At 37.9% G+C, this 21,227-nt stretch overlaps 1 protein-coding gene across 2 annotated transcripts in view; it reads right to left on the bottom strand.

Annotated features, from left to right (window-relative positions):
* Positions 1 to 21,227, bottom strand: part of nkain2 (sodium/potassium transporting ATPase interacting 2) — a gene marked incomplete at both ends in the record, with an annotated part of 163,560 nt that overhangs the window by 108,566 nt on the left and 33,767 nt on the right. For both annotated transcript variants that reach the window (XM_081378342.1, XM_081378343.1), the window contains one exon: positions 2,385 to 2,522. In XM_081378342.1, coding sequence (XP_081234468.1) covers positions 2,385 to 2,522 — 138 coding nt within the window. The remainder of the gene's footprint in view (positions 1 to 2,384; positions 2,523 to 21,227) is intronic.

Below are 21,227 nucleotides of genomic sequence, written 5' to 3'. Positions count from 1 at the left end.
TATATGTATTTTAACAAATTATTTTATTGCAAATGTTTAATCGCAGGAGAAAAAGAAGTCTCCACATGGAACTGTGCCATGGCAGGATAGTGTCCCGTGGCAGACTTTGGTTAATAACTGTATATCCATGATGTAACCATGAACATTGTATTGTAAATAAACAACAATCTTTTTTGCAAAACAAACGTTGATTTATTTATTGATTGATTAAAAAAAGATAAATGAATATGTAAATATATACATATATATTAACACAATAAAAAATAATAAAAAAAACAACATTTTATCACCCATACATATGCATATATGTTTGTGGGTTTTATACAAGAATTGAGCAGTATAAAAATCAAAATTTTAGATTGCAGAAATAATATATTTGTGTGGTCAAAATATCTCACATTGTGTATAATTCTAACTGCTCGTTTTTGGAGTAGTGAACTTTTATAATTATTGCCCCAAATTTCTATACAATAAGTAAGAACATAGAAGAATAAGAGAATAAGAACAATGGGCAAAGTTTTAAGTACAATTAAAAATATAAATAACTTTAGTATATAAAAAATATATAAAAAAAACCTGATCCATCGTTGAACACAAACAGTGTTCAACTTTAAAAAGTTCACTTTAAAAATGTGTTCACTTTAAAAATGTCGCTATAGCGGGAGGGGGAAACCGGAAAAGCTACACTTCGGAAATAATGTATAATCTGACCAATCACAGCCCTTGAGGTCTGCGTCGCCTCGACGCGTAGTTACAATTTTTTGGAGGTGCGCGTCGAGCTACGGCGGAGGGGTTGGAGAGGGGTTCGCGTCGACGCAGAGGGGTCCGCAGAGGTACGGCGTCGACTCGACGCAGAAGCATAAAACAGGCTTCACTTCTCTCTTTTACGGCCGTGACGAGAGCGTTGCTCTCCTTGGCTGTGAACCGCTCCTGGCGCGCGCCTGGCAAATCCGCCGTTACAATAGCAATCCACTATGGAAAAAGCGCGTCTGCTCTTAAAGGGAATGTGAGATGACGCTCTGATTGGTTTATTTCACGTTATGCCCAAACCACACCTATGAATAATGAAGCTACTTCAGACCAACCCATTTTAGATTTTCGTCGGGCGCAAGAGTCATTTATCCCGGCGGTATAATAGCAACAGCGCCCAAGACCCGCCCACAAAGTTACTTGCGTTTTGCGCTTAATACTTGCGTTTCAGATCGTTAAAATAGGGCCCATTATCTTATTTCGACATAATAAGTAGTTATTATGCACGTGTGTCACCAAATTTACAAATGCATATCTTGCTTGTTGCACGCACACATATTATGTAGAAATAACGAGATGTTATGTTGAAATAAGATAATGGGCCCTATTTTAACTATCTGAAACGCAAGCGCAAAACGCAAGTAACTTTGTGGGCGGGTCTTGGGCGGGTCTTGGACGCTCTGATTGGTTTATTTCATGTTACGCCCAAACCACACCTATGAATAATGAAGCGACTTCACACCAACCCATTTTAGATTTGCGTCGGGCGCAAGAGTCATTTATCCCGGCGGTATAATAGCAACAGCGCCCAAGACCCGCCCACAAAGTTACTTGCGTTTTGCGCTTGATACTTGCGTTTCAGACTGTTAAAATAGGGCCCATTATCTTATTTCGACATAATAAGTAGTTATTATGCACGTGTGTCGCCAAATTTACAAATGCATATCTTGCTTGTTGCACGCACACATATTATGTAGAAATAACGAGATGTTATGTTGAAATAACATTATTAATAATAATAAATCTTTAAGAATATTTGATTGAATGCTGAATGTTGTGCTTGTTCAATTTAATAAAATTAAAATTTGAATTGTGATAATTAAAATAACTGAATATTAAATATTGAGTGGCCAAGTGTTGATGGAAGTGGAAAGTTCTACATTCGTGTCTACTTGCATCTGAAAGGGAAACTCCAACAAATTCATATGCAATAAGGTCAGCCGCAAACATAACTGTGTCCACGCCTTTTCAGTGCTAATTTTCACTGTGTGTCTTTAATAAATCCTGACAGTAGTTTTTTAACGCCAAAAGATGGTTTGCGCTGCTGCAAGCTGTTAGTAAATCTTGCACTTGATGTTAAAGAGCATATGTGGAGCTGGATTTTGGACCAATGAGATTTCAAAGTGGGTGAGGCTAGCCAATAAAACAAGACTGAAACCAAACGATTGTCAAAATGTCCTGTTGCTCATCACGGTTGCAAAATGTTAGGACAAAAACGTATCATGGAACAGATTTGCCTGGCTAGGACTAAAAGTGGGACAGTTTTATGACACCAGTGGTTTTAATACAACAAAATGACAGCATAACCTGCAGGGGTGAAAAAGAATATGTCACAAACAGAATATGAAACTCACCATGGTCACATATCGCGGTCTGAACTGTACTGTTCCAAAGAGTCCTAGAATCACTGTGATGATGTGGACAAAGTTTGTGAGGATTGGAGCCCACTGGTATCCAAGGAAATCAAATATCTGTCGCTCCAAGATGCTGATCTGGAAACGAGAAATAGAGGAAAAAGACACTGCTTTACTAAGCAAAAACAAAGACAATATACTGACATACAAGCATTTATTAGCATAAAGGCGTAAACAGATTTCGTTTTATGATGACACTCTGATGCCAGCTGGAAGGCAGGGTGAGATGACGGACCGCCAGGCCACATGTGAGAGCACACAGCCTACAGGAAGCCAGAGGAATACCCCTGTCACACAGGCGATTAATTAGGACAGAGACGTGCCGCTCTCTGGAGTCAAACCCCCACCCTTCCACAAACACCAGAGTTGACTTGGAAATTAAAGCTGGCAAGTCCAGCCTCGCAGCTCTGGGTGCTCTAATCTCAGCCACTGATTGGACATGACACTGATGTCAATACCACAAGCTATGGCACTTCCAAAAGCGGACCAGTACAGGGTCACGGTTTTATCCCCAAAGGACCTACAAGCAGCCAGCCTCATAAAGCTAATGCTAATAGAACCCGTGTCTCCAGCTGCATTCACCAACAGGCACAAGAAGCCTTTAACAACCTTAGATGCTCAAGGTCTTTTCTGGAAAGGAAACCAAGCAAAAATCTCACCATTGAATCATCTGCTTTGCCGCATGATGTAACAGAGGATAGTAATGGGCATAGCGTCAAGAGGAAGGTTGAAAATGCAGCCGCTGAAAACACGAATGTCATTGTGACCTCAATAGATTCATTTAACAAACAGCTTCTCAAGTGAACATCAATAGAGGCCTCAGAGGATTCAATAGCAGCATGAATATCAAATGACTTAAAGTTGCACAGACATGCTATATATGAGTGTTTCCTAGATGATGATATTTTCACAGCGGGGAGACCCTGTTCAACCCTGCAGTCCATCCAGCGGATAAAATATATCAGTTTTTGTGAGAAAAACAATTGAAGATTTACTTCATTATTAGAATCTTGAATATTCTGGAATTACAAAATTAATCATGGTTAATTTAAAGGGGTCTTTTGACATATAAGGGGCAGTTCACACAGAACGCGTTTTCATGACCCCTTTAATATAACAACATTCCTAGTTTCTATTCATAAAAAAAAAGTAAAAAAAAATCTTAGTCAAAAGGGAACCAATGTCTTAAACTACACGTTGTCATATGAGCAGAGTAATATTACCAATTTGAGTTTCACAAACAGTTCTTGCTTTGACAGATATGAATAAAACAAAGTCCCGTGGTTCAGTAAGCGAATAAGAAGTTAATTCAGTAACCACTCTAGCAGATTTAGTGATTCATTCAGTGAAGCATTTGTAGGACTCACAACTTATTAAAATATAATTTGCAATGGCGCTGTAGATTGCATGACAGTGAAGTAAACACTGTTCTTTGTAATTGAGCAGTAGTTCATGCTATAAATCTATCAACAGTAGACAAAGCTAAGGAGTTTATAAATCTGTGCATCTTGTCCATGCAGTTCTGCCCAGTGAGGACCAGTTTGTGACGCCCCTCCACCCCCTGGTCTCCCCGAGGGACGTGTCTTCTTTTGTCTGGGTGTTTCCTTTGAGCTTCTGCTAGCATACATCTGGTGAGCGTGTCTGTCCCAAACACTTAAGTCTTCGATCATAATGAAAGGTATTATCCTGACAACACCAAGCAACACCAGCGCACTTCACACAAGTTTTTTGATTAAGAATCGTCACAGCTCTGGGGTGCAGATGAGATTAGTTTTGTGTCAGAATAAAAGTAGTTCCCTTTCCAAATTCCACCCACTTTATTTATTTATTTTTTTCCACAATTATGTTTGCCTTCCCATTCAGCCTTCAGTGGCATGGTGTGTTTTTATGAATCATGGCATGTGATTTCCCCCTGCACTAGCTCATGTTTATTTTCACTGTCCTCCATATTTCCTCTATGAAACAGATGGATGAAAAGACAAATGCATTACCATCTGTTTTCTTAAAGGAATAGTTCATAAAAGAAAATTCTGTCATTATTTACTCACCGTGATTTTGTTCCAAACATATAAACTTTCTGAAACACAAAAGACTCTTTATGAAGAATTATTCTGGTAGCTCTTTTTTATGAAATTACAATGCATGGGAACTCAGGTTTTCAATCTTCTAAAAAGGACACCAAATCACCACTTCAAAACAACTCGTGCACTATATATCAAGTCTTCTGAAGTCACACAATATCATTGTGATGAACAGACCAGAAATTAAGATGTACTGTAACTCGGATGAAATGTTGACATCTGATCTAGCTCTCCTTTGAACGTTCATAAGAGTTTATATAGCGATTTGTAATAAATCATTTTTCCATCTTTCCAATAAATAGACAGATTTTGTTAGTAAACCCGGTCTGAATGATTTGTTCATGAATTGGACTGAACACATTCTCAAGTTCAACTCAATAACTCCATCGAGTCAGAGGGAATAACAGTTCGCTAGAAGGAAAGATTATTAGTAAATAATTACTCAAATCTTAAAAAGGAAATTTCATATGCAGAAAAAGGGACGAGGCCTGATTGACTTGCATTAGTTGTTGAAACTCGCAGTTATGGTAAGCGGCGTGACATTTCCAAAACATGTTACATGCAGTTGACCAATCACAACACACTGGTCTAGTAAACCAATCAGAGCACATTGCACTTTTGGGAAGGAGGGGCTTCATAGAGACAAGGACTAAACAGGGGTGCGTTTCCCAAAAGCATCATTAGTCAACTATATTTGCAAATTCTGTCGTTACCAGCATAGTTCAACAAGTCGGTATTTCCCGAAACCATCGTTCTAACGAACATTCGCAAACAGCATCGCAAAGTTGTGTGGTTGGAACGACAGCTCTCAACCTGTGGTTAGCATAGTTTCTAGTTTGCATGACATGTGGACTTAATAAATCCTTATCTTGAGCAAAATAAGCAAGCTGATATTACAGTACAACCTTATTTAGAATACATAAATGTCATTTACGTCTTTTAGTTTGTCAAGAGATTTAAAGCACCGTTTTTGAAGAGTGCACATGTGCGAAAGTGCTCTACTATAAGAATGAGCCTATGATTCAATCTGGAAATAAAGCAAAATTACTGAGAAAAATGATAAATAGTCCTCAGATGCCATGTCTGTAATTTATAGCAAAACATCTAGCATTAATTAAATCTCAAACAGGGGCCCGTTCTTCGTACGTTGCTTAAAACATCCGAGATCAAATTACACATTCAAGATGATATCATCGTGCTAATCATGATCTGGCTAATTAGGTTCTTCGAACACATTTGCCGGATATGATTAGTATCGCTGGATTGAGTTATCTGAGATAATTGCGCGTTCATGCGCTGGTTTAAAAGGGGATATGTATCGATAGTAGAAACATTGATCAGCAACGCTGCTATTGGCTGCTCAGCGTGGCCAAAGAGCGCGCTCAGTTTTTCTCCTCAGCAGAGCAAGAACTAATAGTCGAAGTTTATTCGGAATTTTAATGTTTAATCAAAACGCCAGGGAACACCTCCAAGTCTGCAAAAGCCAGGAGAGAGGGCAGGCAAAAAGTAGCAGACAATTTAAATCCATTAGAAGTGGCCATGTTAGATGTTTTTATCACTTAATAGCCTATATTTTTGTATTTTAATAATTGCATAATTACTTTGTTCATTGTAATGTCAGAGTCACCACACTAGAACATGGGAACAAATAAAAGTGAAGTGCAAAAATATTCTACATAATGGTAATTTTTAGTTATATTATAGTCTATAAAAGGCACTGTTAAATAAATGGTTGTCTGTTTATAAAATCAACCAAGAAAAAGGCTGAGAAAAAAAAAGAAAATATCTTAGTAGCCTACAATGTAAAATCATTTTTGCTGCATTAAATTAAGGCCATATAGTCATTTCAACTGTTAAATCTTGAGTAATGATGAATTGCTTTGACTTGTGAAAGTGAAAACTGATAAACTTATGTCAATGTAAAAATATTTTGCCATGAGTTATTGATCACATTTTTCCTGAGTGTAGTTCATTGGAATGGCATTGTGTTTTCCTCTTTTGTGCACTTTTACATAATACACCAACACTTGTATCTGTTCCCAAGAAAGTGGTGGCTGAAATATGTGAAGTAAGTGGACATTTTCTAACTTTCCAAAGGAAAGAAAGTATAACACTTTGTAATGTCCATTTGTTTCCACTGCACTGGACAGTGAATAAACCCTCGCAGATAACTGTCATATGGAGGCCTACCTGCAAGTGCATAAATAACTTTACTTAATTTATACTTGTATGCTTTATGGCTGCAATATAAGTTGCAGGATTCCACATCTACAGAAAGGCCAACAGAAGAGTCTGCACAGACAGAGGAGACATAGGCCTACAGGTGGGCAGTGTATGGCCAACTTTTCCTTTTTATTTGTTGCATGAGGCATGTGTCTAATATCTCTTGTTGCAGGCTCTTGACCACTGGCTTTTCTTTACAAAGAACAATTGAAATAAAACTCAAGGAACTAAGCATATTTGTCTTTTATTAAACATTTAATGAAAAGTGTGTTTTTTTTTGGCAGTGTTGTGTAATATGGCACATGATGCAACAATGTCACAGGCCCTGTCAGGTGTGCAACCCTCAGACTTTTCAGACACTGAAATCTTCCCTTTAGTTAGCCAAATTTCATTGTCTGCCCTTGTCCTGGCAAGAGCTGCATTGTAACTGGTTTGGGTCAGGGAATGGGGTCATAAAACACCTGTCTGCAGGCAGGAACATGTCATAATCACCTATGAAAAAATGCAGCTCTGTTATAGGATCAGTGTAAGTGTATGTAATACAGTGAGCTTGATATTTAATTGTGGAATTTTCCTTACCACTTTGAAATAATGTGCATAAATGTGAATCTCTGAAAAGTCATGCACAGATCCTGGCCATTTTGCTTTCACATTTGTGATATGGAAGATTTTAGTCAACTGCCTTTTTTTTTATTTGATATAATATTACTAATCTGGAATATTAAGAATCACAATAGTAACTGGGCTGCACATTTACATTGTGAACCCCCTTTCTGTTCACATAATCCCCTTCATTGAGGCCTTGATGGCAGTCTATGGTCTAGCCTATAGTCTATGGTACCAATCACATTAGTGAAGCCTGAGTGACATATACTGTAATCGGCATGGTCATGATTGCATGATCTTCATAAAAAATTATGATAGCCTAAAAAAAAAAAACTGCTTTAAAAAAAATGCTTTACAACGTTGGGTCTTAAGTGGCTTGGAAATGCCACAAAAAAAAACTAAAACTGTTTTTTAAACCTAAAAGCGCCAGGTAAACTCCGAATGACATGACAGACAGCACTTTCCATCAAGTTCTCCGCATCTCCAATAGTGTAAAGGAAAGAGACACTCGCAAATAATCTTAGGGCAATGCAAACAGTTTGTGCTGTAGTTAAAGCCCGACTCCGACAAGTCGAAAATAAATGTGCGTTTCCAACAAATTAATAATGTAAACGACAATCTCACGAGTCACGAGAAAAAATATATATCTCAGAAAGTGCACTATCGCGCTGTGCTGGACTCCCGTATCACCTCCACTTATAAAGCCGGGATCTAATCCTGTTAACATGAAATAAGCCTGCTCCCGAGCAGGTTTAAGCTTGCGCACCTGTTGCTATGACAGCAAGTCCAGGATGAGCGTCGAAGAACCAAACAATCCAAGATGACGTACGAAGAACGGGCCCCAGTTTCATTAAAAGAAGTTATTACTCCACAACGTGCGTGACGTCATAAACCAACGTGGTTGAACGACCACTTTGCGACAATATGGTTTCGGGAAACAGTTGTGACTAGCTAGTTGATTTCTTCAACGATGCATCGTACTAAGTCCAACTGAAATCAAAATTGACCCTATTTACTTTGTTAGCGTATATTACTAGTCTTGTGGTGAACAATTAATCCGTGTAAGTTAAAACACAGAAAAAAATTGTTTGCCGTCGTAATCTTTAATCAAAGTCTGAAAAGTTACTTCCGGTCTGGAATGGCGTCCCTTCTCTGATGACGTAGGTTTGAGGACTTGGGTTGGGAAACGCTTAACCACTCCCCTCAAATCGTTAGTCTGTAATGAGCGAGAGATGGAGAGGAGGAGCGCTAGAGTAAAACCCTGCCCTCTGTTCAGTTTCACTGGGAAATACGTCACAGCACTGGAGAAAAGTCGTTTGCAACTTCCGGTTCACGCGGACTTTAAGCAGTGAGTTACGTCGTTGTTCGGGAAACGGTGCTGCAACAATTTAAAATATGTAAACAATAATCAGTTTTTTAACATTCAAGCATAAAAAACCCTTTTCTAGTAGACCCCAAAAAACGAAATCAAGACTTTGTAAAAGGACAGAATATGGCCTTTTTAAGTCTCATGGTCTAATTTTGATACCTTGAATCGCACTTTTTTTGATGCATGAAAGCATCAGTTTTCATTATAGCATGGAAAAGAGCGACCAGTACAATTCTTCAAACGTTCTGCTTTTGTGTTCCTGGGAAGAACGAAAGTACAAGTTTGAAAAAACTTCAGGTTGAATACATAATGATATACAATACAAGAATTTTGGCTGGAGTACTTGTTTAATAGATTGTTTTCCATTATCCACCCACAAAACATGAGCCAGAGAGCATGATAGCACCACGTTCGATCCATAATACCTTCATTATACCTTCAAAAGCTCTTCCAATGAGCCATGCATCACACCAATTCTCAGAAGCACTGTTCGCCTATTGTTATGCAGCAACTACAAGCACACAGAAAAAAAAGAAAAACTATTGATTGACCTGACTCAGTGGTTACATTGCTTTAGCGAAGTCTTAAAACTACCACCACCCCTGAAATCAACTAATAAACCACAATGCCATGGTGTTGAAGGCCGGGAGACGGTTTTGATTTCGGTTTTGATTTCTGTTCTTGTCTGTGTCTGGTTATCTGTTTATTAGTTCAGTTTAGTCTTCCTCTGCCCCAGCCTGTTTGTTTCTATGGTTACATATTGATTAGTTAGTTCTGTTCAAGTGTGTCTCGTCATATCTTGTTAGCTCTCCGGTTTGTATGTGTATTTAAGCCCAGTGTCTAGTTCAGTCTTCGTCAGTTCTAAACGTTGTACTATGCTGGCTGTTCCGTTCCCGAGTCTTGTTCTTGAGTCTGTATTTGTGAAGTTTTGAGTTTATTTAATAAAAGACTGGTGCACATGGATCCTGCTTCCTCCTCTGCTTTAACCAACGCGACAATATCAGCACAAAATACAATCTGCCCTGTCTGCGAATAGGTTGCAAAATGCTAATATGGCCAATTATGTTATATTCTGTTGTTTGGTGAAAGATGGTGTGTTGACAATGTCTTTAAAACACGTCTTAATGGCACTTTCATTCACAGTTCTCTTCTGTCAGGCTTTTGTAGACACCTGCGCTTATTGACAGAATTCCCAAAAGAGCCCTGGCATTAATATGCATGTCCAATGGGGGGAACAACCTAAAGGGATTTTATGGGGAGGTTGCAAGCTCTTGTCTGAGGTGTGGGCCGGGATCACCATTAATGTGGTCCCTGGGCCCCCTTTCATATAAACAGTGATGTAAACAGCATTGTAGGGCAGCTGTGCTCTGAATGAGATTTATCAAGTCATTTTTATACATGAGAAATTAGATCCATAAATATGAGAAGAAAATCCATTAATGTTCAGAAGATAGGCCTTAAGAGATGAAGTGCAAAATCACTGACTAAACACTAACAAAAAGAGAGCAAACATTCAGTACTTCAGTATGCACAAGTGCGCATCTATAAAAAAATCATAACACTCATACTAAGGCTCTAAAATTACATTCAAAGCCACTGAAACGCTGATATACAAAACCAATAAAAAGTCTGAGGTCGGTAAAAAGTTTTTGAAAGAAGTTTCTTATGCTCACCAAGGCTACATTTATTACAATTACAGAAAATATTGTAAAATATAATTACAATTTAAAATAACTGTTTTCTATTTTAGTATATTTTAATTCATTTCAATGATGACAAAGCTGCATTTTCAGCCGCCGTTACAGTGTCACATGATCCTTCAGAAATCATTCTAATATGCTGATTTGCTGCTCAAGAAACATATCTTATAATTATAACTGCTTAATATTCGTCTGAAAACCATACTTTGTCCAAGATTCTTTGACTAGATTTTTTTTGTAACAATGTTAAAGTCTTTACTGTCACTCAATTAAATGTATCCTTGCTGAATAAAATTTTTAATTTCTTTCAACAGAAAAAATCTTACTAAGCACAAACAATGTGTTTTCAAAATTACTACAATTTACATCGACTCATTTGGGAGACACTTATATAACTTGTATGTGGGAATGTACACCAGTATGTCGGAATTGAACCCACGACCTTTCTGGCACCATGCTCTATCAGTTATGAGAACACTGCTTCAAGCCATTAAAGTGGTAAACAACTTACAGAACGGTATTACTTGGTGTAAGAATTGTTTACTACAATTCTAAATATTAATAAATGCAATTATTTATTGAACACACTGCTGTTGCTGTTATTTTTGAGAAAAAATAAGCCACTTAAGACCATTAGCTACGTTTTACCACGGTCGAGGGGATTTTTGTCTTGTTTTTTTAAACACCCCTTAACCATGGTAAATTGACAACAAGAAGTGAGAGTGTCAAGCTAAAAGCATCACTAAACCAATTCAGTAATGAATATCGAATGCAAAGGTCAGCGTAATCAATTCCTGTAATGATATTTTCCCTTCCTTATGCGCACATAATGTTTTCTCATGATTATTACTTGGCAGCAGAAGCATCCCATTAGCGATTAGCCTGCTATAGCGAACGCTTTCAGTCTGTGATTGAGATTAAAGTTCATTCTCCCTGTGACAAAGCCGAATCTCATTCTCCCAACCTTGTGCTTTCGCTCGCCTCTCTCCCACTCAGTTTCTCTCTGCCTTTCGTCCCAATTTATAAATTTCTTTCGGTGCGAAGGGAGACGAGCAGCCTTTAATCAGAAAGACAAAAGCTAATCAATCAGTAGAGGCAGGTTGAATAGATAGCTTCACCCGCATTTAAAAGAGGCTGGCCGAGTTATAGCGTTTCCCAGCATTAGCGCCACAGAGCATTAACTACAGATTGAGCATGGGCTAATGAAGAAAGCTCCCATGAAGCACGGCCAAGGGAAGACGCATCTTGGCCTGCCTCCATTGTCCATCAGTAATCCAATTTCATCTGCTGCTGCCACCAGTGATTTTAATGTTGCTCTGCAGAGATGAGACTGCAAAAATAACAGCAGAATTGAATGGTTAACTAATCTATGACACATTCACTTGGAGTAAGGCGGGGGGTTTTGAGGTATGGAGACATTTAAAGATTGAGATATTGCAAATTGTATTTACACTTATTACTGTAAGTGTGAGGTCACCAAGTACAAACCCTCAGTTGGTGTGCTGCGTAGGGCTGTGTATTGGCAAGAATCTGGCGATACGATATGTATCACGATACATGGGTCACGATTCAATATATTGCAATATATTTCGATACTGTGCATAAGGAGATATATTGGGATTTTTTTAAAGTAAAATATATTAAAAATATTTTAAAAAAGACATGATGTGCATAAAAGTCAAAGAAGTTTACTTTAGGTAAACAATTCAGTACACAGAATATCAAACTGCCGGTTTGGGATTGTGGTTCACAGGTTCTTAGTGAGCAAATTTTTATATGCTCAAGTAGGCCCTAATAAAAGAAAATAGGTACATAGCCCCTGTCACAATACAAAACAACAACGTGAACTGGACGAAAATGAATTAAAGTGGATGAAAGTGAACAAAATGAATGTGTCATATTGAAATCAAGTTTTATGTGATAAAAGATTTTAAAAGAACTGGACGCGCGAATGAGGCGAACCGCGCCGCGCTAAACGCCTCGTGCCGCAGGACCTCCAGACGCGCGTAAACGCGTCTTTGCATTGACTTAACATTGAAATCACTCGCGCCAGATGCTCTATTCGCGTTTGGTGCACGATGCACGCGATTACATTTAGAAATAGACAAGCTTTGTTTCCAAATGCACCAAGCAAAGATATCCTTTCAATTGTATACACTTTTATAAAACCAGCCAATATAATCACAATAAACACATCCAAAATGAAATATTTAACATAGCCTATATATAACAACTGCACAACGTCTAATTTGTAAACAAAATGATTTACGCACTAAATCCAGCATAGCCTAAACTCCGGCACAATTTGCATATGTTTAAACTCTCAAGACAGACGTCACATCCCGAACCTCACAGCAATTGGCTGCCGACTGCGTTTTTCGCTTGATATTTGTATAAAGGAACTTTTTGACGCTCTCGGTCGCTCTCAACGCTTTCTCCGGTCCGCTGTCAATCCTAAAATGTCCAGTGGACACGCACCGTTATAGGCGAGCCTGGCGAGGACACTAGTGGTGCGTCTCAGCATAGCTATCTAGTGGTAGGGATTTAAACAACATAAACGTGAACCACTGTCTTACGGTCTTACCATGAATATTTTTGGACGTAAAAAAAAAAAAAAAAAAAAAATCGATATTGCGTTTTTGAAAATCGATACAGTATTGCAAAATAAAATATCGCGATACTCAAGTGTATCGATTTTTTCTTACACCCCTACTGCGTACTAGAAATCCTTTGACTATGCAACGTCAGAGGAACAAGCCAGACATTACAATGGGCGAGATTGTTTCATGAACACAAAATTCAAGAGGTCTTCGCTTCAGGCAGTAAAGAGAGTGACAATTGTTTTTCCAAAAGCACTGTGTCTCATTTACTTAGAAACAGTGTATCTGGATTAAGTGCAACTCAGCACCACACATAAACCTGCTTCTCTGAATGGACTTTATGTACTACAGTAAAAGACAGATTATGATTGCAAATGAATATGGTACATTTTCTAAAAGATCTATTTCTTTCAATTGCCTCAAAGAAGATTCTCAGGGCCAACTACTGTTAATACATAATTAGAAGCTCTATCAAAGAACATTTGAAACCACCTACAAACTTATCTTTGTACAGTTATATGAAGAAATCTAAACTACACAATGTCAATAAGACACATTCAAGGACCCCTGCTGTTCTCCCCTGTGTTTTATGTACAATGGCCATGTTAATTCAAAAATTCAAGTGGGCGTTTCAATGAAATATTCATATATTCTAAATGAAGGAATGAAATAGGGTTTGTTTGACAATAACTGCATTAGAAGGGAAATGGGAAGGAAGAAAGGAAGGGAGGAAGGAAGGAAGGAAGGAAGGAAGGAAGGAAGGAAGGAAGGAAGGAAAACCATTATTTCACTGTTTTAATTAATTCCTGTGATGGCAAAGCTGAATTTTCATCATTAGTCCAGTCTTCAGTGTCACATAATACTTCAGAATTCAAATACACTGATTAGATCCTCAAGAAACTTTTTTTTAAACGTTTTTAAGTTTTACTGACCCTAAATGTTTAAATGATAGTGTATACACAAAGGACCAGACATCAGTTCAATCCAACATTAAATGCAGCATGTTGCTACAATTTACATTTAGAAAGGAAGAAAAAACATTAAAAGGCACCTATTATGCCCCTTTTTAGAAGATGTAATATTGGTCTTGGGTGTCCCCAGAATGCATTTGTGAAGTTTCAGCACAAAATACCCCACAGTTAATTTATTATAACCATTTGAAAATGTCATTTTTGGGGCCTGTTTTAAAAAGAGCTGTTTTGGCGCCTACCACTTTAAATGTAAATGAGCTGCATATCCCCGCCCTGCTGCTGGACCTAGATGATGAAGAGAGTCTGGCACAGAATAAACACGAATGAGAATGGACTAAACGTCTCGGAATGGTTATTTGATACATTTATGTACTTACAAAGTTTTAATCGCGTCCCCTTTGCCATTATGGATGTGCAACACACACACACACACACACACACACACGAACTGTGATAACGTTCGCGCAATTTTTTGAAACTAGTAGCCTAACGTTAAAGGAGAACTCCGGTCAATTTTAACATTGAGCTCATTTTTTTGTACATTTGGAGTGCTGTCAATACAGAGAACAACGACAAAAATCGGTGTTGCCTACACCGAGTTATTCTATTTTTAAAATTTGCACCCTGTTGACTTCAATAGGGCAAGTAGTAAGCCTGCTTTTTAGCCTCTTAACATCCTTTAAGTGTCATTACAAGTGCACAGAAAATGTGAGTGATTCCTTCCGAGTGAACACGGGTGGATCTGACTGCAGTAGATGTTAGAGATATTAATAAAAACGAAGTTAATTCAGCCAGCGCTCATACCTTTGTTTACATCCTGTTTTCGGTGGAAGGCCATAGTAATCGATTGTCGAGTTCACGCGCATAGGTTTAGTTACCAATGATCACGCGCGTGAACTCGACAATCGATTTACTACTACATCTACTGCAGTCAGATCCACCCGTGTTCACTCGGAAGGAATCACTCACATTTTCTGTGCACTTGTAATGACACTTAAAGGATGTTAAGAGGCTAAAAAGCAGGCTTACTACTTGCCCTATTGAAGTCAACAGGGTGCAAATTTTAAAAATAGAATAACTCGGTGTAGGCAACACCGTTTTTTGTCGTTGTTCTCTGTATTGACAGCACTCCAAATGTACAAAAAAATGAGCTCAATGTTAAAATTGACCGGAGTTCTCCTTTAACTTACACACACACTACTGTGATAACGTTTGCTAAGTACAAACGATTTATTTATTTATTTATTAAGGGGAGGGAGATAGACATTTATATAGCCTACTGTCTATGGAGATAGAGCAGACCTTAATTTATTTAACTTACATTTGTAAATGCTGCAAAAAAATGCCTACGTGACATAAAACTGTCTGACGTTGTTTGTTGAGACATCCTATGACGACGACAATAAATAGCTTTAGACGCATTTGTTGTTGAACTGGCTGACATCGATTGAAATGACTATTTGCTCAAAAATCATAAAATACACTTACTTTTTCTGGAGGTGACGTTGGATCGCGAACTGTAGGCAACGATCCACACTTGAGGATTAACTTTGACCCTCGTTCACTATAAACAGTCAGTCAGAAAATGAATCTCGTATTTAGGAAGTTTAAGTGGTGCCTTTTCTTTATAAATAAAATCCATCCGCTGCGTTTTCGGTGGCTCTGATGTCAGTGAAGACTAGTATGTCCATTCTTACATCCCACAACAGAACACCTACACTTCTTAGGAGACATTACCGGCTGTCGTTGAAACAATGGAGGATGCAGATCACCGAGGGCGGGGTCTATGCCAAAACCAGATGTCAATCAAATCATGTCGGTGGGGCTTAGCTCATTTCTACGTCACAGTGAGAGAAATCTAGAACAGGGTGTTCTGAGACAGTGCTTATGATTTATTGAGATAGTAAAAAAACTACTGGGTGGATTTTTATCATTCTAGGGTGGTTTTGCTCACACACTGCCAACACACATTTATGTTCAAACACCATGTAAAAGTGAATTTTGCATAATAGGTGCCCTTTAATTCATTGTGGTCCAAAAAAAGAAAGGCATTAGAACAACACCAGGGTGAGTAAATGATTACTTCATTTTCATAATAGGGTGAACTATCCCTTTAATTAAAAGGGGGAAATCTATGGTATGGCATGAAAGAGCAAAGGAAGGAAAAGGACTCATGAAGAAATTTCAGCTGGAAGCGTTTTAAATGCAGAATGAAAGAGGTGATGGTAGTTAAGAGCTGTGTTCCTCCACTACTGACTACAGTGACAGGAAGCCATCAGTTTTAGGTGATGTACATCATTATGCACTTCTTTTGTTCCTCTTTAGCTGAGAGCACGGCCTGCGGAGGTGCACAAGAAAGACAAGACGAGATGAATCCAACAGTTCAATGGTTCCAGATAAAAGTATGCAAGTATGATGATTTAATGATGACTTAATGGGGATATCTGGTATAGTTTCAGATACTGCTGTTATTGTGAAACATAGTGGCATATCCATCATATTCAATGAAAGGTTTGCACAGGTCTCATTATGAAATTTCTATAGAAAAATCTATCCATCTATCTACTGTATCTTAACATACTTTCATTTATATATGTACATGTACGTGTGTGTGTGTGTGTGTGTGTGTGTGTGTGTGTGTGTGTGTGTGTGTGTGTGTGTGTGTGTGTGTGTGTGTGAATATACACACAATATATATTATATTATATATTATACATATATATATATCCTCTCTTTCAAACTCTACGAATTCAGACCAACTATTCAGGCCCGACTGATTTTTTTTTTTTTTTTTTTTTGCATTCCTTCTGAAGGCTTGGAAGGATATTTAAATATAATGTACAGCAAAATATGATATAAATCTCACAAATATCCATTATCACACTAAGCAAACACATTCATGCGTTGAATTTTCATTGTCCATCTCAGGATTAATAAACTAACAACTTCAATTCAAAAGCTTCATTTTATCCTAGAAGACTTCCAGGAAATGGTGCAAAAAGAAGCACATCAAGTCCATGGCTTGCACAGAAAGCCAGTAAACCAGTGTAATGAATGGCAACATTTACACGCATCCAGCAAGAGGTTCCTGAAAATGGACGATGTTATTTACATAAATAGTGCTGTCTGAACGTGTTCATTACCACACTGAAGACTTGCTATTCGCACAAATCTAGGCCTTCCACGCTAAATGATTCATGTTGGGCATTTGAAGAGTAACTTTGTTGTTTGTAATAGACATTGAGGATGACTTCCAGTGTCAGCATGTAACAGATACAATGATGTGTAGTGGAGGGATTACGTAGAAGCTGTCAGAATGTGTAGCTAAGCTTGAAAAATAGCATTCATTATCTACTTCACACAATGGGCCGTTTCATATTCTTGGCCTCCTGATCTTTGGCCAGAATCCTCAAAGGTCTAAATGGCAGCAAAAGAAAAGCTCTCTGCTAAAGTAATTGTGCTTTACACCCACAGAGCAAAGAAAAAGAGGCCATGGAGAAAAACTCAAGACATTAATATACTTAATTTCACATACTGAAGATTTTGCTGCAAGACAAACAACTAAAAAATGCCAGAGAGCTAGATATATGTTCCTCAAAAAATAAAGTCAAGAACCAACTCAAAAGCCATTTCTCAATATGCGTTCTTGTCTGTAATTGTTTTCTTGTAGACTTGTGAAACGTCCCCATTCGCTGCCCAAGTACTGTTCCAATTCAAAGTTAATCAAGGCAAGTAAAGTTCAGATCTTGCTCTAGCTCCACCCCTTTTATGACTTGCGCAAACTTGAGACAGCCAGGAATCCCAGAATGCATCTCGAACCAACCAGTGAGCATCAATACCACTGTTATTGTCACAAAATGCAGTTTTAAGAGTTTTTCAAACATGAATGTAGTTGTTTAAAGCTCAAATCTGTGGTTTATTTATAAAATTAGTCCCTATTTGAAAATTTGCTCCGAAGTTTTCGGAGTCGTGAGAATCAGGCGATCAACGGACGATCAGTGCTCATGTACCCAACCCAGGTTTAAGTGGATTAAACATGGAAGATTGAGTTAAAATATTTTAATTAAAAATGACTAGCTCACAAACAAGAAACATACAGTATGCATTCACAATAAAATACATTTATAAAACGATTTTTAATCTCAATCAATCTCAACATAATGTAAATCGGGAAGCAATTTGCCATGAATTACTTTTCACACCCATATTTGAGAGCCTCATTAATACAGACCAGTGAAGAAGAGCCTCTTGTTTGCCACCCTGAGGTTTTTAAGGAACCAAGTGGCAAATGTTAATTTCCTTAGTATGGATGGCTCTAGGGGTGGGAGGAGGAGAGCAACTGAATAAAATTCATCAAGATACAGCAGTGTTAATGATGATAATCTATTTTAATATTCGTTTGCATTTAAATGAGGCTGGCGAAAGAGTCGTTGCCCGAGGGCCAGAAAGATGATCGAGACTGATACGGGAATAGACCACGCAGTGAACTCAAATGTCAACTGAGCGGGATGGAAACTGCCAGCATGCGGAGAGAGCACACTGTGAGAGCTGCCACAATGGCTTTACTAATAAATATGTAAAATATGAACTAGTCAGGGTACAGTAGGAACTCTAGAGATGCATGGAAATTCAATCCAAATGTCATATATCCTTCAGGTTCTTCTGTACGACCACTGAGGCAATATTAAAAATAGATCCCTGACATAAAACCTACTGTAGGTGATGCTACATAAATGACACAAATAAATTAAATGATTCAGTCCTCACTGTGGCAGTGACCTCCATAGCTACAGGGTAAAAAAGTAACCGTAAGCTGATTTCAGTGAAGAAGCCCTCTAATTGGCTGACCTTAAACTGTCATCAGGCTTCATAATTGCTTGACGCTTTATTTATTTCACTTCTCACTGGGTGTGTTTGGGGAAAGTGCCACCGCTCATTTAAGCGATTTTCTCAGAGAAGTGCTGGTAAATAGCAGCATTACCAAATTTCGGTGACTGACAGTTTTTCCCGTTCGTGCCAGTTTCTTAAAAGCCCAAAAGCTCTGCTGCCACAAAGAGCTGGAATCCGCTCATGGAAGTTAATGGGAAATAACAGGTCAGAGAAACCTGTTTTCAGGGCTTTAGAGACCATGAAGTTCAAGTCATGGTGTAACAAACACCAGTGCCAGTTGAGCTTCACACTTTCATCTGCTTTTTGAAAAGTACAAAGATGTTTCATAATGGCAGAGTCAAAAGCCCATCAATAAAGTTATCTCGAGAAATGTTAAGCTCCCTGAACTCCCTCAAACCACACTCCGATATGTTGTTATCTAATACAATAATATTTAAACATTTCTAAGTGTGTTTAAGTGTCCAAATACATTTTGGGGCCACTGTATTAGTGCTCAATTTCTATGTATGCAGTGAAATACATATTTACCAATCTATTGAAATAAACTATTGATTTTGAATACGCCAGGCCAAGCTCATGAGACTGGTGCAAAAATCTTATACTAATATGAGACTGAGGCATTATATTCAAATACCAAGGCCAATAAAATAATTTCCACTGTGCTTGTTAAATAAAGCTGTGTTTTTTAAGAATTATGTGCAAATATGCATTTGCTGATTAATAGGCTGCGGAATAGGTGGGGAGATAAAATATTTAGCTAACAATAACTCAATAGCAGCGCTGGCTGACTCATCCACCACATACTGTACATTACAGGGTTGATTCTCTGATCGTTGATCAACAATAATAAAACTTTTTAATGGGTGTGTTATTAGTGCTAATCAGATATTACTAGAGTATACTGAAAAAAAACTTAACTTTACACACAATCTGAGGAACTGAACTCTAATGCTCCCAAAGTGTGACGTCATAAACACACACACACACACACACACACACACACACACACACACAAACTTTTTTTTTTAATTCGTAAAATACATTAAATACATACAAAAAACATACATTTCCTTAGCAACTGCATGTCCAATATACTTATATAATTAAACATATGGGTAGTTAACTTCTAATATACTACTGGTAAGTTGATATGTCTTACAAGATATTGAGAGACATGAAATGTTTTTACTTTTTAAAATCAAATTTCCAAAATGCAGGACCATAAAAATGAACAATGAACAGCCAATGGTAGGTGGGCATGACGTCTGAGGCTGAGACTAGCCTTTCCCAAGCAGCAATGTGACTAACTGATATCAATGACTAAAGCTGCATAAACCAGTTCTGATCTACGATACAACAACAATGTTTGTGGTTATTCTGGACTCACCCATAAAGCATCGTTTGGGTCACGAAGTTGAGTGCAGTGGGACGATGTGAATATTCATTATCATTCATACTTATATGTGACCCTGGACCACAAAACCAGTCTTATGTGTAATTTTTTTTAAATTGAGATTTAGACATCATCTGAAAGCTGAATACATAATCTTTCCATTGATGTATGGTTTGTTAGGATAGGGCAATATTTGGCCGAGATACAACTATTTGAAAATCTGGAATCTGAGGGTACAGAAAAATCGAATTATTGAGAAAATCGCCTTTAAAGTTGTCCATTTCTATTGGCGATTGTGCTGCCTCCATTCACAAAAATAAATGTTTTATATATTTAAGGTGGGAAATTTACAAAATATCTTCATGGAACATGATCTTTACTTAATATCCTAATGATTTTTGGCATAAAAGTAAAATCTATAATTTTGACCCATACAATGTTTTGTTGGCTATTGCCACAAATATACCCGTGCAACATAAGACTGGTTTTGTGATCCAGGGTCACATATAAATCTCCTGTGAAAGTCAGGCATGTTCAACAGCCAGGGTATTACTAAGGTCACGTTGCCACAAGCCCACATGCTCTCTGATGACAGGCACCCTCTGGGGAAGAACATGTGCTGATGGAGATGGCCTATTCCATTCAGCAAAGGGGGGGCATCTTCCCACACTGTCACCCATAAAGCACCCCTTACACAACCATCATTCTTTATATAGAATCGGAAACAGTTTCTTCTAGACTGCATGGAGATGAAATGGAGAGAAAATGGAACTCATATTTCTCCAGACAAAAATGTGTCTCTTCCCCTTCAGAGTGATCTCCAAACTGTGCTCAGATTTGACCAAAGTCAATATGAACTCAAACATTTCTCTCAAATTATCTGATACACAGAGTATGACAACACTTGTCTCATTTGTGTCTATTTTTTATTTTAATTGATCAAAGGCAGC

This window comes from Scardinius erythrophthalmus, assembly GCF_964197995.2.
Source record: "Scardinius erythrophthalmus genome assembly, chromosome: 11".
NCBI lineage: Eukaryota > Metazoa > Chordata > Actinopteri > Cypriniformes > Leuciscidae > Scardinius > Scardinius erythrophthalmus.
The sequence above is the reverse complement of the archived record's forward strand: the minus strand, read 5'-3'. Positions and strand labels throughout refer to the sequence as shown.